This window comes from Phascolarctos cinereus, unplaced genomic scaffold, assembly GCF_003287225.1.
Source record: "Phascolarctos cinereus isolate Bilbo 61053 unplaced genomic scaffold, phaCin_HiC Scaffold_4;HRSCAF=312, whole genome shotgun sequence".
NCBI classification, from domain to species: domain Eukaryota; kingdom Metazoa; phylum Chordata; class Mammalia; order Diprotodontia; family Phascolarctidae; genus Phascolarctos; species Phascolarctos cinereus.
This window is the reverse complement of record NW_027555847.1, coordinates 80,241,137-80,268,347: the sequence shown is the minus strand read 5'-3', so window position 1 is coordinate 80,268,347 and position 27,211 is coordinate 80,241,137. Positions and strand designations below refer to the sequence as shown.

At 36.6% G+C, this 27,211-nt stretch overlaps 1 protein-coding gene and 1 long non-coding RNA gene across 3 annotated transcripts in view; one reads left to right on the top strand and one right to left on the bottom strand.

Annotated features, from left to right (window-relative positions):
* Positions 1 to 27,211, top strand: part of ADCY1 (adenylate cyclase 1) — a 354,989-nt gene that overhangs the window by 315,078 nt on the left and 12,700 nt on the right. The window contains exons 15-19 of the mRNA XM_020971543.2: positions 10,874 to 10,990; positions 12,380 to 12,526; positions 14,176 to 14,274; positions 18,093 to 18,207; positions 18,874 to 18,998. Of these exons, the coding sequence (XP_020827202.1) occupies positions 10,874 to 10,990; positions 12,380 to 12,526; positions 14,176 to 14,274; positions 18,093 to 18,207; positions 18,874 to 18,998 (603 nt within the window). The remainder of the gene's footprint in view (positions 1 to 10,873; positions 10,991 to 12,379; positions 12,527 to 14,175; positions 14,275 to 18,092; positions 18,208 to 18,873; positions 18,999 to 27,211) is intronic.
* LOC110197535 (uncharacterized) lies at positions 1,548 to 10,698 on the bottom strand. 2 transcript variants are annotated; one of them, XR_013485848.1, is made up of 5 exons: positions 10,494 to 10,698; positions 6,904 to 7,223; positions 5,347 to 5,703; positions 1,730 to 1,873; positions 1,548 to 1,635 (listed from the first exon to the last, which is right to left on the bottom strand). It is a non-coding gene; the product is annotated as an uncharacterized LOC110197535 (long non-coding RNA). The 2 variants fall into 2 exon arrangements; XR_002321518.2 differs by lacking the exon at positions 1,548 to 1,635 and having other exon boundaries at positions 1,712 to 1,873.

The following is a 27,211-nucleotide window of genomic DNA, read 5'->3' as shown; positions in this document are numbered from 1 at the left end:
CTATAGTCTCTGTTCTGTAAACCATTGATTTTTTGACTCACATGTAGGACTTTACATATATGTGTGTAAAATTTTATCTAGCCCAGGAATTCTGTACTGGAGGTCTGTGAACCTGTATCTTTAATATTTTGATACACATATTTCAATATGATTATTTTCCTTCATAATCCTGTGTGTTTAAAAACATATTTCTTAGAAGGGGTTCATAGGTTTCACCAGACTGAGAAAGGATGTCCATGACATACAAAAAAGTTCAGAATTATTCCCCTGGCCTACTGACAGATCTTTGGAGGCTGATTCTGCTTTCTGCTATCTTAGGTTACACCTCCCAACTTCTTGACACCTGCAGATTTAATAAGCATGAAGCCTATTCCTTCATTTCTTTATCTAGGATGTCCTAATGTTTAGAATGCCATTTATACCTTCCTGATGAGAACCAAATTCTTAGGTAAAATTGTGAAGCAGGCAGTTTGTCTTTGGCTCTCTACTCTTTCAGGTTTTGCTTCTATCCCACATTTATTAGCTGGATTTATCGGTTTGAGGCATTACCTTCCCAAGGAGAATTATCTTTTAATAGGAGCCTGCTAAAAACTAAAAAGTCTTCAAAAAAACCTAATCCTCACTGTTAGGATTTCCAGCCAATATCATAGGTGTTCTGGTGGGGTGGGGTGTGTGTGTGAGGAGAAAAATGTTGTAAGGACTAGCTAACTAGCTTTCAATTCACATCATGTAGAAAGAAAGTGTTGGCATGGTGCATTAGGAAAGCATCATAACAGGAATCAAAAGATGTGGATTCTAATCCTGGCTTTGACATTAATCCTCAGTATCCCTCACAGTGTAAATGTCTTCATTCTATTATGTATAAAGTGAAGAATTTGGTCACTAGCTGATCTCCAAGGTCCACTCCATCACCAACATTCTGTGGCTATAAGCTTTCTTCTTGGAAATAATGAGATGATGAGGATCAGGGGTGTCATGGTAAATGTTTAACAACCAGGCTTTCTGGAAAAAAATGCATACACACAATTTTTATATAATATTTTATTTTCCCCCAGTTATATGTTAAAACAATTTTTAAACTTTTTTTTTAAGTTTTGAGTTCCAAATTCTATCCCTTCCTCCCTCCATATCTTCTCCCTTTCTGAGATGGTGAACAATCTTATATAATTGATACATATGCAATCATGTAAAACATTTTCATATTAATCATTTTGTGCAAGACTTGAAAAGAAAGAAAGGAGGGGCAGCTAGGTGGCACATTGGATAGAGCACTGGCCCTGAAGTCAGGAAGACCTGAGTTCAAATCTAGCTGTGTGACCCTGAGAAAGTAACTTAACCCCATTGCCTAGCCAAAAAAAAAAAAAAGGAAGGAAAGAAGAAAGAGAAAAACAGCATTATTCAGTGTGTATTCAGACAGTATAAATTCTTTCTCTGGAGGCAGATAGTATGTTTCATCAGAAGTCCTGATTCTGCTCACTTCACTTTTTGTTAATTCATATAAGTCTTTCCAGGTTTTTCTCAAACCATCCTGCTTATCATTTCTTATAGCAAAATAATATTCCATCACAATCATATACAGCTTGTTTAGCCATTCCCCAATTGATGGGTATCCTCTCTATTTCCAATTGTCAGCCACTACAAAAAGAGCTGTTATAAATATTTCTGTATGAATAGGTTCTCTCCCCTCCCCTTTCATCTCTTTGGGACAAAGACCTAGCAGTGGTCTTACCAGGTCAAAGGATATGCACAATTTTATAGCCCTTTGGCCGTAGCTCCAAATTACATTCCAGAATGGTTGGATCAGTTCACGGCTCCACCGACAGATGCACACAATCTTTTAAGTTTAATCTTCATTATTAGCACTTTGAAAAACCTGTATAACCAAAAAAAGAGCCCAATAAATTAATCCATGATTTGTAGTTTACTCATTTCTGAGGTATAAATGCTGAAAGTGAGAAGTGGTTCTGAGGGACAGGTTAGAGCTGCTCACCTCTACTGCACACCTTGATAGAATTTTCATTGATGTGCCCTGGTTCAAACACAGTATGTAAGACTGCATAGTAACTTGTGTGGCATGGAACAGTGCTTGCCTTAAGAATATATATGTATGGTTAATCCACATCGATCCTTTTTCTCTGGTAGTAGATGGACGTTCTTAGATAACAATATGAGGGGTGATATTTTCTTCATAATAAATAACCAGCCTGACACAGGCCTGATTTGAAGAAAATAAAATTTACTTATCATGACACTTTATAAAACAAATATCCTCTGTCAAGTTGTGTTGCCGTATTTTTACTTCAGAAAAAAATGTTATTGAGAATATAAATGTATCCAGATATGGTACTGTGTGACCTTAGGGTAGTCACATCCTCTTGAAACCTTAGTTTCCTCATTAGCAAAGTGAGATGACGCTAGATGAACTCTAAGGTCCCCATCAACTCTACTATTCTACAATCTCACAATCTATAAATATTGTTATAGAAAGTCCTGAAGCTGAGTAAGGAAAAATAAAAAGCATCTAATCCAGGCAAATAGGTAGGTCTCCTCGGTCCCCAAACCTTTTCTCTTTGTTAAACTCAGTTTCTGTTTAATGTTCAGAATCAACATTTCTTCTTATTCTCTCACGAAACAAATTGATATCTCTGTAGAATGTCCAATTCTCAGATTAAAAAATATAGTCCAAAACTGAAATATAATATGAAATTGAAATTAATGTCACTTGAAGGGCAGTGGAGAGCAATGGGGTAGGTTTGAGCAGGCGATAACACACCACAAAATAGGGAATTACAATAGAGAAGTGATGGACATAAGGTTATCAAAGAAACAGACTAATAGAAAAAAAGATAGGCTCATTGCAAGAGCATGCTTCATTAGTATCCTCATGATGTCAAGAAGAAGCCAGGAAGACTCAATGAATGCTGGGTGACTACCCTTTGGTAAATTTCAGGAAGCTCAGTAGACAGGAGGGCAGACGTTGATTGATATGTTTCAGTCTACACGGTTGGAGAGCATGCCCACATCACTAAGACTTGTAAATCCATTAGTGTGTGAGGGGAGAAAATAAATAAATTTAAAAGTCTTTTATATGACTGAAAACTTGGAAATTTTATCTGTAAACACCCCTGAACTGAGTTACTCAGGGCGGTACTTGAAGCCTCTGGTTTAGCTCAAAGACTTTGCTAATGAGTTCATTTTGTGATAAATCTGCCCTTTCTTGAAGAGAGAGGAAAAAAAAAAGATAAAAGTATCTTATTGCACCGTTTCCTTAGCAATCCCTTGGGAAAATACTCTCAATTGCCAATAGTGTTTTCTGAGCCAAATGTTGGGGAAAAGGCTAATTTCAATTGTTTGTATTCATATAGTATCTTATATTCACATAGTTCCAGATCTTAGTTGTGCTTCCCTGCCCTCTTGTGGTTAAAAATTTACTGGTAAAAGTACAGTTTTATTATACCTTAAGCTTCTTTTCACATATATCTTGGAGGTTTCATAGAATCACCCATTCATAGGCAAAATGGCTAAAAGGAATAGACCAGCATCAAGTTGATTAACTAGTTGGATATTCAATGGAAAAAAAAAACCACAAACATTATAACTTAAATTTCATTATATGCTAAAGCTTAATGGTTCTATAGTGTGCCATAGTAACAAATGGACTCCACTGTTCAAGAAATATGCGTTTACACCCTGACCGCTGTACTTAACTATGGTCATGATCTTTAGTAAGTTATTTTATCTCAGTGAACCTCAGTTTCCTTATTTGTAAAATGAGGGGATCGAGCTAGATGATGTCATTCTTCCTTCCTATAAATCCTATAATACTAATAATTAGGAAGATAATCTGTTGGTCTGGTGATGATGATGATGATGATGATGATGATGATAACAGCATTCATTTCACACTTTAAAATCTGTAAAGCACGTGGCATAGATTAAAGTCTCAGCACAACCCTGTGAGGTGAGTACTATAGCTATTCTCACCATTTTAGAAGTGGGGGAAATGGAGACACAAAGAGCTCAAGTAACGTGCCTGTGGGGACCCAGCTAGTAAATATCAGAAGCAAGATTCCAACCCGGTTCTTCTTGACTCCAAGTCCAGACTTCCATCCACTACAATAAGAATATGGATTCAAGAGTGCAATAGTTATCACGAATATTCTGTAGATTATGTATTTGTGTTTGTATTGTGTCTCTACTATTAGGCCAAAAGGTGAGTGTCTAGATTTTAATTATTCCTCCAGCATCTACCACAGTACCGTGTATGTAATGGATGTCTAATAAATGGTTTACTGAGTGAACAGACTGCATGATGAATGAATGAATGAATGAATGAATGACTTCTATCTGATGTATTCATTGCCCATCTTTATAAAGTTCCTTCTCTCTTCTTCACATTTTGTTCTATTTTCTTCCTGTTCTTCTAGTTCTGTCTCTTTCTCTCACTCTCAACGGGCTATTTGGATATTCTGATGGTTAATTTTCTTTGTAGTTTATGATCATTTAAGAGTCATAGAATCTGTGAACAACCATGGGTGCTTACTCATGTCTATTATGAGAGCACTCCATACCTCTTCTTGCCTTTAATTCCAAGGGTTGCTTTTTATTTTTCTGTCAAGCCTGCTTCATTTAAGTGGATGTTTGATGTCAATGGATAAACATTGAGCTTCACCCTCATGGAATCCCTGCATAGTCATCATGGTTATTGAGGGCTCTCTAATAAGTAACAAACTGAATTCTACAGATATCTGTAGAGAAGTCCTATTTCCCTTCTCCCGGATAAATAGTAGATAGAAGCAATGTATTTTTAATATGCGTTTAGAATCTATTTCATTTTTTAGTGGAGGCAATTTACAAACACATTTTAGTGTTGAAATGACCCATTTTAGGAAGCCAGTATTGTATTTTTTTTTCCTTTTTTCTTTTTGGAGGCAATCAGGGTTGAGTGACTTGCCCAGGGTCACACAGCTAGTAAGTGTCTGATTTGAACTCAGGTTCTTCTGACTCTAGGGCTGGTGTTCTAACCACTGCGCCACCCAGCTGCCCCCAGTATTGAATTTTTAAAAGCACCGCAGTACTTCCTTAAGAAATGACATCCTTCAAAAAGATTGTTATTTTAGAATGGTGAGCCATGATATAGTTAATTTGTCACATGGTTTCCAGATTTGTCAAAAGTTCAAAGGTGCTGCAGCAAGCAAGTTGGGGTTTTGAATCAGGACCTATAATGTGACCATATGTAACACAATCATGGGATCTTCACCAATTCATGGAAGGTTTGAGTTGGAAGGACCTTCAGGGTCCACTTAATCCAACCCAAACCTACACAAAATCTTTTTTCCAACACACCTGACAAGTGGTGATCCATCTTTTGGTTGAAGACTCTCGGTGAGGGAATTCCCACTTCCTTCTGAGGCAGCACATTCCCCTTTTGGAGAGCTTCAATTATTAAGAATCTTTTCTTGACATCAAACTTGAATTTGCCTCTTTGCACCTTGTACCTATTGCTTCTAGATCTCTCTTGAAGGATCAAGCGAAACACATCCAATCCTTTTTCCCAGTGACATAACTTCAAATGTTTAAGGATAACTTGGGCATGATTCAGAGTTACAGTTTATTCTGAATTTCATCATTTATTTGACATTGTTTTAAGGACACATGTTGATTTCCCATCTCAAATTGTCTAAGAAATATATGCCTTTGTATCTAGAGAAAGAATTGATAAATAGAAAAAAATATATATATAGGATGATTTTACATATAATTACACATCTGTGTCTAGTAGTAACTATCTCTAAGATGGGGAGAGAGAAGAAAAGAAAGGAACTTTACATGATAAATATATTATATATTTAAAAGGAATAGCTGCTTTTACATAATAGATTTGCAGTTGCATGTGCAGTCATATTTTTATTATTCTATTATGTTATGGAAATGCTTGTTTTATTTTTTTTTTAAAAAGAAATTTTTTTTTAAATGCGTGCCCTTGAACAAAAGGAAGGCAGAAAAAGAGGCATCCTGTGTGTGACTAGGCACTGGTAAATTTTAATAGCAATCGTTTTTTAGCAGCATTTACCTTTTGTGGGGACAGGAATTAGAGTCAGAGATATAAGAAATTTTCAGTTCTTCTTGTATGGTGTCATGGTAAGAGCATTAGCCTAGGAATCAGGAAGGGTAAGTGATAGACACAACCCAGCCCAAGTTCTGTTTAAATAATGTAAAATGCCAGTAATGGTGATGATGTTAAAGATGATGATTGACATTTATTTAGGGTTTTGTAGTTATAAATCACTTGGTATACTCTTTACTTTTGATCAGAGATACCAACCTAATGGTGTAAAATAATATTCACATTTTACAGATGAAGAAACTGATGCTTAGAAATGTTATGGTATTTGTCTATAACACTGGCAGAAAATGACAGGGTTGTATCTGAAAGAAAGTCTGATCTTCTAAATCCAGATCTAGCACTTTCCACCAAACCACAGCTGGCTTTTCTATATTATTACTGTCCCCTTGAATGTCAGTAACACTAATTTTTAAAAATGTTTTATTGGTATTTGTTGGGTTTTTTTTTTACATAGTCCTTATTTTCTCCTATATCTCTTCTCTCTCTCCTCTCAGAAGACCAACTCATTTTTTTTTAAAGAAGATGAGACCAAAAAGAAAATCAGGAAAACCAATCAATTTTAAAAATGACATTCTAAGTAATGTTCTACATCCATCAAAGGAAAGGGGGAAGAGGTAGAGAGAGGGGCAACTCATGTCTTCTTATTTCTCTTTTGGGGGGTCAAACATAACCTTTATAATTTTGCAACATTAATTTTTAAAAATTGTTTGCATTTGTTGGTCTTGCCATTTGCAGAATTGTAGTCATTGTGCATAGCACTTTCTGGCTCTACTTACTCCTCTTTACATCAGTGTATGTATGTTTTTCCATACTTCTCTGTATATCATATTCTTACAGCACAATAATATTCCATTGTATTCATGTGCCACGATTTGTTTAGCCATTCCACAGGATGGACATCAATTTTATTTCCAGTTCTTTGCCACCACAAAAAGTAGTCCAAATATTTTGGTGTATATGGAGCCTTTCCTTTTGTCATTGATCCCCTTGGGCTATGCCTTAAAATGAAATCTCTGAGTCAAAGGATATGAATACGTAATAGCTTGCTACTTCCAAAATATTAGCTTCTGTGTGATTCTGAAACATTGGCCATTTCCTAGGAAAGAAAAAAAAAAAGGATTTTTGCTGTTACATGGAACCAAAACTTTATGAACTGCTCTTGGCATGTAGCAATCATCTATCACAGAAATATCATAAATAAGAACTATGTGTTTTTTCTTAAGCAATTAAATCTTGGGATGATGGTTTTTGTAGATTTAAAGCAACAAGGGAGCTTATGGTCCCTTAGGGTCATCTAGTCCAACAACCTCATTTTACAGATAAGAAACTGAGGTCCCATAATTCTATGATTGGGAGAAAGGGAGGAGGGAAAGAAAAGAGTCATCGTTTCTGTTTCTTGCTTATATAATTGGACTCCTCCAGCCAATTATATACTTTTTTGAGTATATAGACTATTCTGACATGTAATTTCAGCAGAAAAATATTAGGTGACACTGAAGCATTGGAAATTGTGACAGCTAGAGCAAGCTATAGCCTTTGAAACTAGAAAAAGAGTGTTATAGTTAGAAACATATGCATTGTATGTCACCAAGGTAACCTTCGCCAGGCACATACAGTCCAGCGGAGAAAATGTAGGAAAACATAAAATTGGAGCTGGCTCATATCACTGAGTGCATATTGAAAGGCACACCGCCATTTCAATGCAAACAGGACACATTTCAAAATTGTAGCAGATTCCTTCCTTCCTTCCCAATAGTAGTGACAATAAGACATATATATAGTTACCCCTCAATATATTTTCTTTCTTTCTTTTTAAAAAATTTGCCAAGAAGCAATACTACAGTTAAATAAGTTGCCTGATGACTTTCTTTTAAGTAGTGAAGAGGGCTTCCTGGCAATTTTCCTGCCAAATGTTCCATGTCTTTCTTATTTAGTCTTTCGTTATATTTGGCACAGAGCTACCTGAAGCCATATTTTTTCTTTCTTTTTTTAAGCATAGGTGTTGTAATGATATAAGTTCATTAAGAATGATGGTTTTCATTGAAAGTAGTCTGTTTTCTGGCACTGGCACTGACCTTGGTTGCATACAGTTGACTAGATAAGAAACGTTCTATTGGCTTGATGACATTTTATTAAGATCCCTTGAAGTATAGTCATTCCCACTAGTGAGCGAGGCATCCCTTACCATTATGGGTTTGGGATATGTGCTGTATCACTGATTTTTAACAAATACGTCCAGTGAAACCTGAGGTTTTGATTTTTTAAAAAGTACTACAATGGAACTCCAGATTGGATAAAAAAAAAGGGGATTTCATTTGAGGTTTACATTTTGAATTTTGAGGATAGCTGTAATTTCTACAAGAGCAAGATGTTGCAGTGTTTTAATATCAGGAAACTTAGGCACTTTACGTTAATGCTAGAGAAAGGCCAGTTAACGTCTACAATGTCATGACTCATTCACTGTGACTGAATGAAAAGAAATTCTTCTATCCTAATGAGAACACAGTCAAGCCATACTTTATTTAATCCCTTTGGTGCTTCAAAGATCTATGGTTTTATTGGCATGGGTACTCAGAATCACAGACTCACAAAATTTCAGAGTTGAAAGGGATGTAGCCATGTAGTCCACTCCATAAGGGAAAAAAGATCTCTTCTATAACCCCTCATATAAGTAGTCATCCATACTTTGCTTCAAGACATCTGGGGAAGGGTAACTCATTTTCTGTCAAAGCAGCCACCATACTTTTGTATGTTATTCACAACAGAGGAGTTTTCCCCTTACATAAGGCCTTAATTTGTCTCTGAAGCTGTGGCTAATCCTTTCTCTACCTGACATCCCCGCAGATGCTTGAAGATAGATATTATGTCCCCTCTAAGTCTTATCTTCACTTGGCTAAATGTCTCCAGTTCACACAGTCCTAATATGAAATGGATTAAAGACCCTTCACAGTCCTTCTTGCCTTCCTCTGGACAGTTTCCAGGTTACTTCCCCAACCAATGCAGATCCTGATCTGTCTGTAACTTGGTAGATAGTCTGCAAGAGTTGTGGTAGGTAAAAAATGCATCACCCTATGGTCAAGCTGTTAGTGAACTGCTCCATATTTAGCTGAATTAGTCCTTAGGTGATAGATAAATCACATATCACTAATTTGCCATTAGGAGATTACATTTCATTATCGTAGACTTTAAGAAATCAGGATCATTTCTACCCTCATATGAGGCATTGGGGAAAGATTTTAGTGAAAGCTACCTTAGAATATATCCTATAATTTGAAGTTCATGCTTCACTGGTAAATTAATTTTTTTTCACATACAGTATTTAATATACGTATATAGCATTGTGTGTGCTAAGTGAGATTCTTAATATCAGCATATCGGAGCCCTAATATGAATCCAAAAATTATTGTGAACCATATATAGATGAAGTGCCATATAGACAAAGTGCCAAGCATAATTCCTGCATGGTATAGGTTATGATACGTCAGTGGATATCTGATCCCATGTACTCTCCATTAGTGCCAGTCACAACCTATTCTTGACTTGCTATGACATGTGATTATTATTCATGAACTCCCATGGATTATTCAGAAAGGAGCTACTCAGTTTGCTGGAGGCTTTCTAGGAATTTTTGTTTGCTTATTTTTACATTTCTCAGTATGCTCCCTGAACCAAGCCAGCTTGTTCTAACAGCTAATGTGTCTAACAAAGTGAACTTTTTATCCAATTGGTTTTGGCATTTGTAGGTCAGTAATAACAACCTGATATATTTTTAAAATAACCATTACTAATATTACTAATAGTAATAAAATAATAATAATAATAATAATAATGTATGTAGTAATTAGAAAGCCATGGCATTTTGAAAGCAGTCTTGTGAGAGATTCATGTCGTTATAAGTTTTACTATCTTATAGAAGAGTAAACTGGGGCTCAGAGAATTTACGTGACTTGGACAAAGATGTGAAGGAAGTGTCAAAGCTGATATTTGAATGAAGGCCCAATGACTCTGAATCCAACTAGCTTTCCATTGCACTGCTTGATGTAGTAAGGAGTTTTACTAGTTTTGTGTAATAAACATGTCCCCGAAAAGGTTTATGTAAACGTTCAGAAACCCAACTACATTTTTCTAAATGTGACATTCACCTTTATTTTTCAGTGATGGTTGATAAATGGTGCCTTATCCATTAGCATTATCTGTCCTCTAGCCTCTCTAGTTAATGATCTGTAAGCTGATATTTAAAAAATGAGGGAATACGCTTATTTTAAAAGATGCTTCTTTTTCACGTAACTTCTGTGTTTTAAAATTTTCACATTTTCACATCAGAAAGACATACCTATATAATAAGAATAGATGGTTATCAACTCACCTTTCTACAGCACCCAAAGCTTTAAAGAGGGGGACAATAAAACCAAATCAAAACAAAACACTTTCCTTACAATGTCCCTGTGCAGGAAGTTGCCAAGTATTGTTATCCCCGTTTCACAGATGAAATGACTAAGGCATAGAGTAAGTGACTTGCCCAAGATGGAAGGATTTAATGGTAGGTCTTCAAACTCTCCTTCAAGCACTTTTTCCACTATTTAGTATAAACAAGCAGAAAATTTCCTCAAGAATTTGTGTTAATTGGCACAGTCATTGTGCCAATAGTTGCTGAATGGTGATGCAATATTCAGAAATACTGGGCCTGAAAAAAAATGCATTGAATGCACAAAAATGAGAAACGTCACAATGTTTTCCCTAACCCAGGCAGAAGAAGAGCGAGATGATATGGAGAGAGTGAAACTGGACAATAAGAGGATTCTCTTCAACCTTTTGCCAGCCCATGTTGCACAACACTTTCTTATGTCCAATCCCAGGAACATGGTAAGAAATGAGAACTTGGTTGGATATCTTATCAAAAAAATTATAATGTAGATGATCCAGGCAACATAGGTCCATATAGCTTATGTTTCAGTGGATTCATGCATTTTACAAGTCTCCTTCACATTTGACCCTTACAACAACCCTGATCATCTCCTCGTTTGTGGTTTGGGGAAGGGAAATTAGCATTGATTAAGACAGACACATAAATCTATTAGAAGACAGAATTTGTTTTTTTAGAAATCACAGATTTAGAGGGAGCTAGGTGGTACAGTCGATAGAGCACCAACCCTGGAGTCAGGAGGACCTCAGTTCAAATCTGGCCTCAGACACTTAGTTGTGTGAGTCACTTAACCCTGATTCCCTCAAAAAAAAAAATCACAGATTTAAAAATAAATTTTGAAAAAAAAACTTTAAAATGTTGCAATGCTTTTTCTCTAACTTGGGGTTTCTGCATTTAAAACATTTAACTATGGAATTGTTTAATTTTTATAACAAGTTATTTAGGTATATTATGTACTTCCAATGATATATGTTTATTCATAGATGTTAAATACGATCTAAGAAAGCGTATTTTTATCAAGCACCTGCTGTGAGTAAAGTATTGTTCTAAGTGCTGGGGATCCAAGGGTAAAAGCAAAAGAATAGCCCCTGCCCCCAGAGACCTTAAGACTTCATAGGAGTATGCCCCATTTATTTGGATAAAGAGAGGGCAACATGAAGTCGAGAACAGTTACACCTGGAAACATCCAGAAAGACTTCCTGTAGGAGGTTACACCTGAGTGGAACCCCTAAGGAAGCAAAGGATTCATTTAGCAAACACACCTTCGCTTCTCACTATAGCTTAGATATGATGCTAAATGACACCATTTCTTACTTTCCCATAATTAATGCTGGCCGTTGAAGGGTAATTTGATCAGGACCTTTAAATGTGAATGGTCTGGTTCCAGTGCTCTGACAAGGGGGTAAATGATAGAAGGCAATACAGGGGTAATAAAGGAAGTGAGCCAAAGAAACATATCATTGTAGAAGTTAAGTGTTTCTGAATCAATACTGTGATTATTTTAAAAGACTACCAGATTGACAAGTTGGAACAAAAAGGTGCCTATTAAGTCCTGATTTTGCATTTCAATTGTTTGAGCTTTGTGTATTTTTAAACGCTAGTACTGAATCGAATAACACTGCCATACACACACACACACACACACACACACACACACACACACACACACACACACACACACACACACAACATACCTGCACACACGGGTACACCCATCTTGATAGAAGCCAGGCCTTTGTGTCCTCATCATCTCCCTAATAATAACAAGCTGCTTATTGTGATGCCCATTTGTTTGTTATGCAAGCCAAATCATGATTCTAAAATTACAGGACCTTTATTACCAGTCCTATTCACAAGTGGGCGTGATGTTTGCTTCCATCCCAAATTTCAATGATTTCTACATCGAACTGGATGGCAATAACATGGGAGTGGAGTGTTTACGCCTATTAAATGAAATTATTGCTGATTTTGATGAGGTAATGTCTCCATTTTCAATTATTTAGTTATTATTGATTCCATGGAATGAGTTTTGTTAGGGGATCTAGATGTCCATAGTAATGCACTGAATCACTTTCTCAATTGACTGTGTAGCTTCTTTTCATGTTAAATCCTGCATTTAATCCAACCACATATCCAGGTTTTGATTGATGAAACTGGAAAGAAAACTCAAAAGCATGGGGAGGAAATGCAGGGTTACGTAGTTACCCATCAGCCAGCCTATTCATCTCAAAAAGAAGTCTTCCTTTGTGCATGAAACACTCTTCTTTGAAATGGCCTAGTTTTTCTAATGCCTTCTGATACAGGAACTAGAACCAGAATGGAGGAGCTCATTTAGTCCAAATTCTTCATTTTAAAGATGAGAAAACTGAGCTTAGAGATGGGAGGTGATTTGTCCCAGGTAAAAGACATAGTAAGCAGGAGAGCTAGTTTATAAGTCCTTGACATCTGGCCCCAAAGCCAGCCCCTTTCCACCACACTATACTCTCTGAGCAATGAGGATAGTGCCTTTCCTCAAACTTTTAGCATCACAAATGGTACTTACTTAGGATGAATTTAATTTTGGCAGCACTGACCAACCTGCATTTGATTGGGCTGATGTTATTCTACCTCTCTTATTGTGGTGCCATGAAAAAGTGCTGAATTTAGAGTCAGAAGACCTGAGTTTGAAACTCAGCTATGCTATTTAATTGCATAGCTTCAGGCAGGAAATCTTATCCCCCTGGCTCTTGGTTTTCTCATCTGTAAAATAACAGGGTTACACAAAATGACCTGTAAGGTCCCTTCCAGTTCTGAATTTGTCATTTCAGGAGCCTTTCTTTCTCCTGGATCCTTACCTAACCATTCACTTAATGCCTAACTAGTTTTCTCTCTCCGTTGTCAATTAAATTGTGACTACCTTATGAACTTTGCTTAGTTTTATCCCAACAGTCACTTTTGAAATAGTGGGAAACATACAGGGAAATTTCCATAATGATATGATTTTTTTAATGATGGGGGGAGTAGAGAGGAATGTTAATGTTTTCTTCTTTTTGTAGAACTTCTTTACTGTTTTCTCTTGTCAAATCTTGAGAATCAATATTCCCTTCTCATTCACTCCCACAGCTGCCATCAGATTCTAATTTTATATTCCTTTTGAAATTCGACAGTCTTTTTTTTTCCCCCATAATATACTTTTCAAAACCGGAATCAGGAAATACCCTGATTTTTCCTTTACTTTTCATGAATCCACACACTTTTAGTACCAGACTTTTTAAAAATATAGTCATAGAAACACAGGGAGAAGACATGTGTACCCTTCCCTTCTCCATCTCCTCTCCTAACAACATCAGCAATAATAATGCATAATATCAACTACAATACTAAGTCTCTGAAAGACCTCTGTGATGCTGTCAGGTGTTTGAGAAAAAACATATTCATTATGATTATATTTTTGAGTTCACATCCCAAGCCCATTTTACTCCCCCTGAAGCCTTCATAGGTTCGTAGACTGATAGACCTCTCTCTACTAAAATTTGATTTTCATAGTGTGTTTAATCTGCTATACTGTTACACATAAGAACTGATAACTGTGGTATCTTTTCTAAAATATTATGTAATATTTAACAGTTTTATGTTTTAAACAAAGCTCATGGACAAAGAATTTTATAAGGACCTAGAAAAGATCAAGACAATTGGAAGTACATATATGGCTGCAGTGGGATTGGTGCCAACCACAGGGACCAGGGTAAGCCCCAGAAAGCATGCGAGTTTACTAACAAGCAATGTATGCAGGTTTCTTATTTTGGATCCCACAAGGTATCCTTTGACTGGATATGCTTGTGTTCCCAAATGGTGAGCATCTTGTTACACGTAGCAGAATAATAAAGAGTTCATTATACCAATTCATTTCAACAAACATTAAATACCAACTGGGTACAGAGTCCAGCACTAGGTACTGGGGACAATATGACTTAGATAAAAGATTCTCCCTATCCTTTTTTTTTTTTTGCTATGTTATGTTATAACAGAGAAATAGTACAAAAACACAGATGAGTCACAGATCATTCCATTTTGGTTTTCTTTCCTTCCTTTCTTCCTTCCTTCCAATAGCTTAGAAGACAGGTGGTGCAGTAGATAGAGCTTTAGACTTGAATTCAAGAAGACTTGAGTTCAAATCCTACTTCAGACTAGAGCTTTGTAACCCTGAGCAAGTCACTTAACCTCTTTCAGCCTCAGTGTCTTCATAAATAAAATGGGGGTAATAATAGCACCTACCCCTCAGGGTTGTTGTAAGGATCAAATGAGATGTAAAGTGCTTTGCAAATCTTAAACTGCTTTTTAAACTAGGTTCTGTATGAATAATAACCATTATTTTTCCTTTGCTAGACGTGAATTGTTATTTGTTTCCTCAGATTCCTTGAGTTTTGCATCAGTATTCTTTCAGGCAAATAAGCTGATTACCCTTTGAACTATGACCCTGAAAGAAGGACAATGTCAGATCATAGTAGTGATATTACTAGAGTGTGTTTGCCTTGTGTGCTTTTGATTTGACAATGGCAAGTGAGTGCAGGTGAGTTAGTCCAGAATTGAAAACACTTGTTTGAAAGTTCTATCAGGATGTGCTGAGGACTCAGTGTATATTTACATAATACAAGTAGATTGCAACAGCCTAAATTCTGTTCTTTGGCCACCCATCTGATTTCTTTAATATATTCAGCATTCATCCAAATAGCTCAATTCCTTTATTTTAACTGCAACCAAAGTTAAAAATTAATGTTAGTAATCAGTAAACAACAGAATACTCTCTAGTTCCCCTCCACCCACTGCCTGAGTGGGATGTGGAAAGGAAAAATATACTTTACCAGCAGATGTTTCCCAAGAATCCTTTTGATAACAGAGTAAAGTATAAGTATAGAAACCTTGACAAAATCATTACAAGCCAAAAGGTACAAGCTCTGCAAATCATAATAACTGGGATTTATATAGAACCTTGCAGTTTGTAAAGTCCTTTACATATATTATCTCATTTGATCCTTAAAACAAGCCTGTGAGGTGTCATATTAAAGATATTGTTTTCTCCATTTTACTGATGATGAAACTCAAGCTCAAAGAAATAAAATGACCTGACCAACATCCCATGGGAAGGAGGGAGGAAGAGGATTCAAACCCAGGTCCTGTCTAATGCTAGTCCAGCTCTCTTCTAATACTAAATTTTCACATCTCTGATTCAAACCCTATACAGATTTATGCAATATCCATTCATATAAATGGAGAATGAAAGCAAGTCTGAATAATTTCAATTTTAAAATATACAAAATATCTTCTAAAAATCAGATAACCGATACAAGCAATATAGTAAGTTGGAGGTTGGATTTCTCTAGCTGGGTTTTTAATTCCCTCTGTTTAAGAGAGACAGAATCAGATTGTGATCATGATGCTTCAGGCATGGCCGGTCTTTGACCTGCACTATTGTTGTGATTAAGACCAAGAAAAGTTTTGTGTTATTTACCTTTATCCCTGACCTCCTGCCTAAAGTTATATCTTATACACAACATACCTTCCAGCTCTCAACACAAACAGGCAACAAACAGAAAAAAATATGAAGAGACAAGAACATCTGCTTTCAGGGATGAGGCTGAGACTACAGTGCTGGAATGCTCCCTGGTGAAATGTGGGCTCAAGGGGTAATTCTGGTGCCCATGATTCTGCCTACAAAGTCTCCTGAATATGTTGGTGGCCCTCCAGAGCAGTCAATCACAAATCCATACTGCCGCCTTTACCTTACAATGGCAAAGCTGAAGCGATCATAGGATTTAGAAATGGAAGGAACCTTAGAGATCAAGTCCGTCCTCTTATTTTACATATAAAAAGACAAAGGTGCAATCACAACAATAGTTCAGGTCAAAGACCAGCCATGCCTGAAGCATCATGATGGTGGTGACTTGTACAAGTTCACATGGTACAAAGTGGCAGAGCTGAGGTGATTCAAGGAGATCTGAACTTCGAATCCAAAACATTCATTTGGATTCGGGTCATCTTAGCATATAAACATATTTGCATTTTGATTATGCCATATTATTTCTTCAGGGAGGGTTGACTGTGGGGGTAGAGAGAGAGTCAAATAAAATGAGTGGAACAAAAGGAGAATGTGTGGAATTCCCTAGACTATTAGGATGCAATGAAGAAAATATACTTCTCTAGGACAACATAGTCTCACCCCTAACAGTCCCACAGATTGTAGCCAAACTCAAAGAACATAGAGGATTAGATCAAAGTATTAGTAGAAATCAACAAAAGAAATATTTGCAATAAAAGAATAATTTCATTTTAAGGATTTGGCTATCCCAGATAACAATGTTTCTCGTTTTAATGAAATTAAAGTTACATTTTTAAAAATGATATTATTGCAACTCTAAATTTTCCGCTTCAAAAAACACTCAAGGATTTAGCCCTATGAATGAACATAAGCACTTAGAACTCAAGTGCGTGCGCACACGCGCGCGCACACACACACACACACACACACAAGTATCAAACTCAAACAACTTACCTTGCTGACGTGACTAAATGAATAACAAAAACAAATCTATTAGGTAAGCCAAAGTCATAGATTGAGGTCATCAGCTAAAGAGCGGTAAAGGTCGTTCCATGATGGTAGATGACGTTTTCTATAGTTCAGTTTTATTCACTGGGAAGGGGGACTAGGGTTTTTGTTTGTTTTTACTATCTACAAAAGAATTAGAAGAGCTATTATGGGTTTGGCTCTCTGTGACCGTTTGGAATGCCACAGACTCGACTCATTCCTGCATTTATTTTAACTGTCACTATGAGCCCAAATGGGGGGAAAAAAAGGAAAAAGAAAATATATATCTATATCTATCTATCTACCTATCTATGTATATATTATATATGTAAAGAGCTGGTCAAAGAATAATAACAACAACTGATATTTATATTGTGCCTTGAGATTTACAAAACACTTCATATGTATTACTCTCATTTGATCCCCATAATGGTAAAGTGAGGCAGGAACTAAGAGGTATTATTATTCTCATTTTATAGATGAGTAAACCAAGTTTCAGGGTGGTTAAGTAACTTACTTACCTATGCAGACTCATAGTTTTCCTGACTCCAAGTCCAGTGCTTTTTCCAAGATGTCATACTATGACTCTAATAGCAACAGCAACTAACATTCATGTAGCACTTTTAGGCTTGCAAAGAGCTTTCTTCACAACAAACCTGTGAAAAATATAGTATAGCTAAAGATTTTTTTCGAATCCTTACCTACGCGGCTGAAATAAAATCCTATTGTAAGCTGTAGATGTGAATAAGTCCAAAGAGCATCTAGTTTAGTCCAGAGAATCACATGAGCTGCGAAAAGATCCAGAGTGCCCTATGCTTAACCATTTATTTGTCGCGAGATCTTCATAAGATGCGAATTCTGAACCCCATTGGTAATTCATAGATAAGTGGCTAACTGACCAGCAAAATATCTCCATGGTTGACTAATTAGCTTTTCTCATATCAAGATCCATTGTAAGAATATGATTATTTTGTACTTAGGCCAAGAAGTCAATTTATTCACATCTGAGCACACTAGCCGATTTTGCAATAGAGATGTTCGATGTCCTTGATGAAATCAACTACCAATCTTACAACGACTTTGTCCTCCGTGTTGGTAAGCTATGATCCCAAAGTAAATAAAGTATGTTTAGCCGTGTCTCTTTTTCCTAAACATGGTAGCAGCCAAAGAAGTGAGAATACCATGTAATTCTGAATTCATACTATAGTCATAAAACCATGTTTGGCCTTTCGAGAGAGACTACAAGAAATGGAATCCTGAATTGAAAGATACCTCAGAGGTAATCTAGTACAAATCCCTGCATAGTACCATATCCTCCTCAACAAAATTCCTGACAAATATTTCAAATACCTGCAGAAACAAGGAATCACCTATCATCTCATTTCCCTTTTTGGACATGTCTAATTGTTCTCAATATAATAGAATTTGGTAATCTCAGGGATCTTAGAGATCAAAACTCCAACTCTCCAACCTGGTTCAATCTCACTTAAACTGAGGAGATTTGTTCAAAGTCAGAGAAGTAGTGATTAGCAGCATTAAGACTCACATCCTCCTACTCCAAATCCAGGGCTCTTTTTGTTACATCATGGAAATTCTCATTATAGAAAGTAGGTTGAATAAAAGCTGTAAGCCAACAAATGCTTGTTAACATAACAAGAATAACATTAACAGTATTTTAAATTAACAAATAATTTAGAACAAGATCGGTTTTGTTCTACATTTAAGTGAAGCATTATCAAAATAAAACAATTTTTTTTCCAGGCATTAATGTAGGTCCAGTAGTGGCAGGTGTTATTGGTGCCAGAAGACCTCAATATGATATCTGGGGAAACACTGTAAATGTTGCCAGCCGAATGGATAGTACTGGAGTGCAGGGGAAAATTCAGGTTTGTTTATTCTAAAGAGTTTGAAATATGTTCTTTGGTGTTGTTGAGTTTAAGGGATTTATTTTGAATTTTCAGTCATTAATGTTATGTTTTAAATTTCCTACAAATGTAGGGAAATTGTCATTGGAAAAGAGCATATTACAGTTTGTTCATCTATCATAGACTTTTATAGTGGAAAGATATGAATACTCTCTTTCTAGAAAAATTTTGTCTTTTTTTTTCTTCTTTTCTTTGTAAAGCTTCAACTTACCACCAGTCATTACTTATCATTGCTTTTTTGATATGTCTCTTTCTCTGTCTCTGTCTCTGTCTCTCTCTTTCTCTCTCTCTCTGTCTCTCTCTCTCTCTCTCTCTCTGTCTCTCTCTCTGTCTCTCTGTCTCTGTCTCTCTCTCTCTCTCTCTCTCTCTCTCTCTCTCTTCTCTCTCTCTCTCTCTCTCTCTCTCTCTCTCACACACACACACACACACACACACACACACCCCCATATCTCTGTACCCAAACCCTTCACCTTACCTTGAGTAATGGAATAAGGTCTTTCCAAGTCCTATGTCCTTTAAGTGGTCATTAAAAGATGAACTAGGCTGGGTGTGGGGAGACATGGAAAAAAAAAGAAAGTTACATGATAACTTTATATTTAAAAGGTATAGCAAGTTGTACATAACAGATTGGCCATTTCATGTTCAATCATCTTTTTTTTTATTCTAGTATTTTATGGAAATTCTTGTTTTATTTCATAAATTAAAATTAAAAGAAATAAAATGTGGACTGACCTGTTACAGGTCACAAAGTGTCCTATGGAATATTCCTGAACTTTTTAAAAATTTCTGCTGACTTTTTAACTGCATTCAATATCTGTATGATATAGTTAGAAAACTTTCCCCATGAATTTTTGTCAACTTCTGTATAGCAATTGGTATTGTTTATATGCGTGTGTGTGTGTGTGTAGTTCATGTAGCCAAAAATGAGATCGTTACACCATAAGTTTGCCTTGTTAGTGTATGCACACTCTTGATTCAGCAAGAACCTTGAAGAAACAAATAAAATTGTTCAACCTGATTTTCCCATTCCAGCCTTGCCAGGTTATAAATACTTCTGGCTTTTTCTTACCTTCCCTGTCCTCCACATCTCCGCCTTTTACCCTAAACCCAATTTATTGCCATCCATAGAAGAAATAAAGTTTTGCCTTCATTCTTTGCCTTGATTTTCAAATTGTTCCTTAAAGGATCAGGGTAGAAATTTTCTCCACGTAAGGTAGACCCATAGTTTGCCTATGATGAAAGAGACTGGGTACTAACATTTTGCCCCATCTCAAAGCAAAAGCTTGTCCTTTCTTTAAGAAAATGGCCATATTGTTTAACTTAGTTCTGGATGTCTTCTTCAGTGAGCTATTTTGTATATCTATGCACTAAATAATTGTGAGTAGTTATGAATGAGGGAATACACGAAGGGTCTGTAATTTTATCAACATGGGAGAACTCTCAATATGGGAAATTTCTCTGACAATGCCAATCATAAGTGTGTGTGTGACTTAGAATATGAATCCTAGAGTTGCCTAATGCCTGTGAAGGTTGAGTGAGTTATCACAATATCTGGGTGGCTCAGTGGCTAGAGCAGTAGGTCTACAGTCAGAAAGACTTGAGTTCAAATATGGCCTCAGATACTTTTTAGCTATGTGACCCCAAGAAATTCACTTACCCTCTCCCAGCCTCAGTTTCTTCAAATATAAAATGGGGATAATAGCATCTATCTCCCATGATTGTTGGGAGGATCACATGAGCAATATATGTAAAGTGCTTGGCATATAATAGATGCTATATAAATGTTAACAGTGATTTCTTCTTTTCTCTTTTCTCCTTTCTTCTTTCCTCCTCCTCCTCCTTCTTCTCTTTCTCCTTCTTCTTTTCTGCCATGCAGCCACTGATATTATTATGATTCTTACCAAACCAATAAATAAGTATGGTAAATTCCTACCCCTATGCCTACTTTCAGTGTTGTTGAAATGACCTCATATTCTTGATGGCTGGTTTTTTTTTAATTTTGATTTTTTAATTTAATTTTGATTTTTTAGTTCCAAATTCTCTCGCCCTCCAGCCTTTCCCCCACCCATTAGGAAGGCAAGAAATGTGATACCTATTATACATATGAAGTCTTGCAAAACATATTTCTACATTAGCTTTTTTTTGAGAAATTAAAAGCAAGAAAAAAAAACTTTAAAAGAAAAAAATATGCTTCAATCTGCACTCTGAGTCCATCAGTTTTCTCTCTGGAGGTGGATAGCATTTGACATCATGAGTCCTTTGGAGTTGTGGTGGATCATTGTGTTAATTAGAGTTACTAAGCCTTTCATAGTTGTTTCTGATGGCTGTTTTGACAAAGTACAAGTTCTGACAGATCTTGCCAGAGTAGAAAAACTTCAAGTGTTGGACCAGAAGTGGAATGTCATCTGAAAACCAACCTGAGTAAGTGTTAAGAGATTCCTCAACTGGTTGGCAATATTGCATTTCTTGCCCCAGCAACCCCCAAAAGCCACCTAAATAAGACATAATTGTATTGCAATTTGCATTGGTCGAGGGAATATTCCCCACACCCATGACATCACATACCCTTGAAATATTGAAGTGGATTTTATTATGACGTGGTAGAGTGGTTCCCACTTGAAGTAGGAACATACTTGAGGCAAGTAAGTGGCATAGTTGATAGAGCTCTGGAGTCTGGGCCTGGAGTCAAGAAGACCTGAGTTCAAATCTAGCCTCAGACACCAGCTAGCTGACCCTGGGCAATTCATTTAACCTCTGTCTTAGTTTCTTCAACTATAAAATAGGTTGGTTTTCTTTTTCCTTTAGGTCATGACCAAATATTTGGCCTCTTGGATATTGGTATGTCCACTAGTCAGCATTTTTAGTAGGATTTCCTTGTCTGAGTGATTCATTTTGATGGGCAAATCACTTTGGCACAGGAAAAGGAATAATGGTTGTGACTGGGCTTCCTCCTACTTGAGTTGACTCTATGGTTTCTCATTCTGAGATCAGCCAGCAGAAAGCAGTGATTCAGATCTTGCTTTTGGGAGTAACTGATACCTAACTTTTATCCCATTGGCCCTTAGGTCTTAGGATAAATGTTACTATTTGTTCTCAATGGAAAATATGTGGAGCTTTGAAAAACTTTTCTGTACTTGCAATAAACAAATAGTTATACTTTCATGTTCTCTGATGAATGACTGCTAAACATTACAATTCTCTCTTTATCCCCGTCTCATGGTCCTAGTTCAAAAGGTAAACATGACTTGAGGAAATGGGGGGGGGGGTTTGGAGGATGTCGTATAATGTGAAGAAATGTATAGGGGTATATAATGTGAGGGGATTGCGTGTGGGGGTGGGGGGATGTTGTATGCAACATAGACAATATATAGATGAGGAGCTTTCTCACAAATTCATGTGTATCACTCTCTTTATGCCAGATTTAAACTATGAGATCCCAAGAGTGCAGCACAGATTGGGAGGTATTTCAAAATGCCCAACAGTCCCTTCTAATCACAAGTAAAGCTCTCTCTATTTTTACCTTGGTCCATGAGTCCTAGACCCCCCTGGCTTACTTTGTTAGTTAAGGTTCTTCTAATTGGTCAACCTTTCTTTCACCTTCCAGTGAAGTTACTATGTTCCTCTCTTCTCTCTTCCCTTTTCTGTTTTCTGTGTAAAGTTACCTCCTGTTTGGCATCTGAAGTCTGTCTCTATTGACTTCTAGGTGAAACTGATGCCATTTATTCCTCCCCTCTATGTGGTTTTCCTTCCTCTACCTTATGGAGCTCCTTCTTCCCAACTCCTTTTTCCAGCTTGTGAACCCTACCTGGCTATCTCCATTAAAGCTGCTTGAATATGCCATTCTCTTTTTTTTTTTCTTAGACTATTCTAGTAAACTCCATTTCCTGATCCTGCATGCCATATTTACTCCATCTTTACTTGTAGAATCAGACTTTTGAGCTATAAGAGACCTTTGCTATCATCTAGTTCAATGCTCATTGTATAGACTAAAGCCTAGAAAAGTTAAATGAGTTACTCTAAAGTCACACATGTAGCAAATCAGAGAGCTGGGATTCAGAACCAGGTCCTCTAAATCAAATATCAACTCACTGTTATGAGCCATTCTCATGTTCCTTCTGCATTCCTTCCCCATCCCACCCCCTTGTATCCTTTCTTCTTGTCTCCCTTATTTTTTTTTTCAAGTATAACCCATTGGCTATCACTTTGAAGTCATCATCATGGATGACTTGTGGTCAAACAGTCACAATAATATGAAAGTGTGCAATGTGGTTGAGGAACTATGAAGCTGCAGTTACCTTGGTTCACTGTTAGATGGCGCTCCATAGTAAATTTTAGCTAAGCGTACAACCCTTTGGTTCCTTCAGCAAAATTCTGAAGAAATGCAGACTTTCTCACATCTTCTTAAGTGATCATTCTTTAAGAACAAACATTGCAATGTATAAATGATGTATGAATGAATACTCTGCTGAAATTAAAAAAACATTATTTAAAATTAACAGATGTTTGCAGTTAAGAGGTTTTTCTAATGCACTTTTATTTTCCTCCTATTATTCAGATAAGATTCAACTTTTTTCTAATCATACTATTTTTACATGTTCTTATCTGGCTTCAAAATATTTCACAATAGTCTGAAATTCAAAACAGAACTATGAAGAAATATGAACAGTGCCAAATATAGTGATATGAAGTAGTTATTACCATGTCATATTATTTACTTACTTATTTGCCCCACCTCATCCTTTCCTCCTTAATCATTTCACTCTAAGACAAGGCATAGGGAGGATTATGCAAGTATCTAGTTGCCGGTCCACTCATCACCTTGGAAAGCCTTCATTGAAAGAAGTCACCCCAAAACCTATTCAAGATTCAGTGGCATTGTTAACCTTTGTTACATTTCAAATATTTCCAGAATCAGAATTCTAACCATTACACATTTGAATTACTTGTTGATCCAAGACCAGTATAGAATGCCTTATCCATAGGAGGCTAGACTGACTGCCATGATTCAGTTTCTTTCTCTTATTTTTTCTCTGAGTGGGGCTGAGTTTTTCTGAGCTACAGAGTAGTTTGGGGAACTTTCTTTTTCCTTTTCTTTGAAGAGTTAGCTCCAGGGCACTAATACTTGAAGCTTCTATTGGTCTGGATATCACGACAAATATATTGTAGTTCCTCGACTTCAAAATGACCCACCAGTCCTAGGATCAGAGCACAGACTTTTATTCTGCCTTAGGATAAAGATTCACCGAACAGGCCAAGCTCAAATTTATGAAGCTTTTCCTGGAGTAAGAAACTCGTAACATGCCCATGGTTTCCTTGGGTTTTTTTTTCCAAACAATTGAAACTTACAATGAAACTTAAAGTTTTTTTATGAAGACCTCTAAGACTTCCTGTCCTTCATCTTCACTCTTACTCCACTGCTTTAGCTGTACTAGAACCATGTGGACTTCTGAATTTCAAGTTCTTTGGAGAAGATGTGCTGTGAGACATCTTCCACACCACTAACACTATGGTCATGGCCTCTGGCTTCTATTATACCACTGCTATCTAGTTAATGTAATTTCTGGTCTCCATCTTCTGTTTTCTCATCATGCCATGGAGGTTTTGTGATTTTTCCAAGACTATGATCAAGACGCAGTGACATATGACACCTGTTATTTCAGCACCAGACCCACTGAATATAAGAAAGGCTCATCACCAGAAGGTTGGCCGTGGGGTAACATTTTGTTCAACAAAAGCAAGTCACAAAGACCTTCTACTAAGGCATAGAAAGGCTGAGATTTGTCTTGATAAAGAGAGTTTGGTATTGAAATCACAGATCCTTTGAAGTATTATAGTGTCCTTTATAAGTTTTCTTTATCTGATGCTCCTTCAGAATAAAACAGCTGCTTACTGCAACAACTTCTATCGAGCAGATCTACCTTGCTGATCTCCCTTGAACCTGATGAGAGGCCCAACTTGTTCTTAAAATCATCATATCACAAGGGTCCCTGCTGATGATTTATTTCTGTTTGAAATGTCCTTCCTCATTTGGGGAAAATATTTGAGTCATCATTCCTTCAGCTTGCCTTCTAAATTTAAGCTGACAAAAACATGGTTAATTTACTGCTTTCTCCTCCCAAAATAACTTGTTTAGTTTTATTCAATAGGACCCAGATTCGCTTCTGCTCTGATGATACTCTTCTATTTAAGGCTGGACTGGAATTATTTGGAATACATTTCTGACAAGCCTCAGTTACTACCTACTAGTTTTAATTTAAATATGGTGGAATGAGTTGCTCATTAACCTCAGCTATGCCTTGACCTCACAGGCTTAATTATCTATATATAGTGATTTCTTCTAAGCAACACACATATAGCCATGATAAGAAAAGTACAACTTTTGACCAAATATTAATATTTTGGTGTCCCCCTCCTGCGTTGGTGCTTCACGAAACTCCATTCCTAAGTATCACATGCTACATCTGGCCCCACTAAAATGATTCTTTACTCCTCCCAATAATAATTGATATGAAAATGAGATAGCCTCAGCCTTGATGTTCTTGTTTTCCCCATGGAACACCCCATTCATGACTTCACAAAACATCTTTGTATTGTAAAGGCAGCTGAAACCTAATCCTTCTTCCATACTTCAAGAACTTGCGATGTTTGTAAGTGCTGGTAGCACCTCAACCAGCAGATGGCAGCCCCTCTACAACTTGTGTGGTGATCTCAGAGAGTGGCTCTGACTAAAAAAATGTCATCACCTTGCAACCATGCAATGATGAGGATCTCCAAACTTAGCTAGGCCCCTGCTTGATTCCTACTGTTCTATTAAAACACTTAAAATCCTGTGTTTCCCTTTTAGAAAATATCACTTGAGACAGATTTATCCCTAGGGTATGTAATAAATTGGAGCAGTTGCTCTGATCTCTGTACTTTGATGGAGGGCGCTTTGCTACCATTAGTAAGACAGTGACTCAGAGGTGCAGTTGGTTGAGAAGAAAGGCAGCTCATTCAACTGGTCTTTTAAAAAAAGTCAAGATCTCATGAAAATAAAACCTCTTCATATTCATCACTTAAGCAAAAGACTAATTCTTCCTCCAGTTAAATACTCTGTACCACCACCTTCTCTATGGTAACCTTGAGTGATTTCTCATCCTTTTAAACAGGAAATCTTAATCTACGGTACATATACTTCTAAAAATATATATTCTGATAAATGTACCTCAATATAATTGGTTTCCTTTGTACCTGTATGCATTGTTTTTGCATTTAAAATGTTATTCTGTGAAGGGGTCCATAGACTTCACCAGACTGTCACAGTGGTCCACGAAACCAAAAAAAAAAAAAGGTTAAGAATGTCTACATTCAATGTTGAGCTCAATGTTCATGCTGTCCTAGTTTTATTTGCATAAAAGTTTTGGTAGAGAGAGTTGGTACATAGCGTTGGTAAATGTTGAAACAAACAAACAAAAAAACACCTAGAGATCATCCTGGGCCTTATCCAGCTTTCCAGAAATAATCCTGATTCTAGCCTTTCACAGCGAGAAGTATCTTCCCAACATTCAACTGGACACTGACCAAGTCATAAGAAACACGAATTGTTGTTTGTTTTCTAAAACAAGTCTTCTAAGAACATTCGTTTTCATAAAACTTTGTAGAATTATCCTCGGTCAGAGATCAATAAGTACTCCTGAATAATAACGAGATGTGACATTGCCTTCCTACTTACTCTGCAGTTTCTTCATCTGTAAAATAAGATGATGAACTAGAATCCTTGTCCCAGATGAAAATGTTCTTTTATTACTTAAATTTTCTTATATGATTTTGTCTGGCTCTCTCTTTTTTCCTTATCATGTTGTACCTTGTTTCATATTCATTTGTATACATATATCCCCCATTAGATAATGAATGCCTTGAGGGCAAAGACCACTTTTTTATTTTTCATCATTGTGTCCCCAAAGCCAAGTAATTGCAGAACCTTCCACAAATGTCAGTCAAATTCAATTAAACTAAATAGTTTGAGTAATTTTAACTCAAAGAATAGACAGCTACAAAAACTGGTAAAAACTGTTCCCTTGAAGGCACATTAACATACTATTGTTGGAGCTGTGAATTGATACAACCATTTTGGAAAACAATTTGGAATTATCCTGAGAAAATGACTAAAATGTCTATGCCCTTTGACCCAGAGA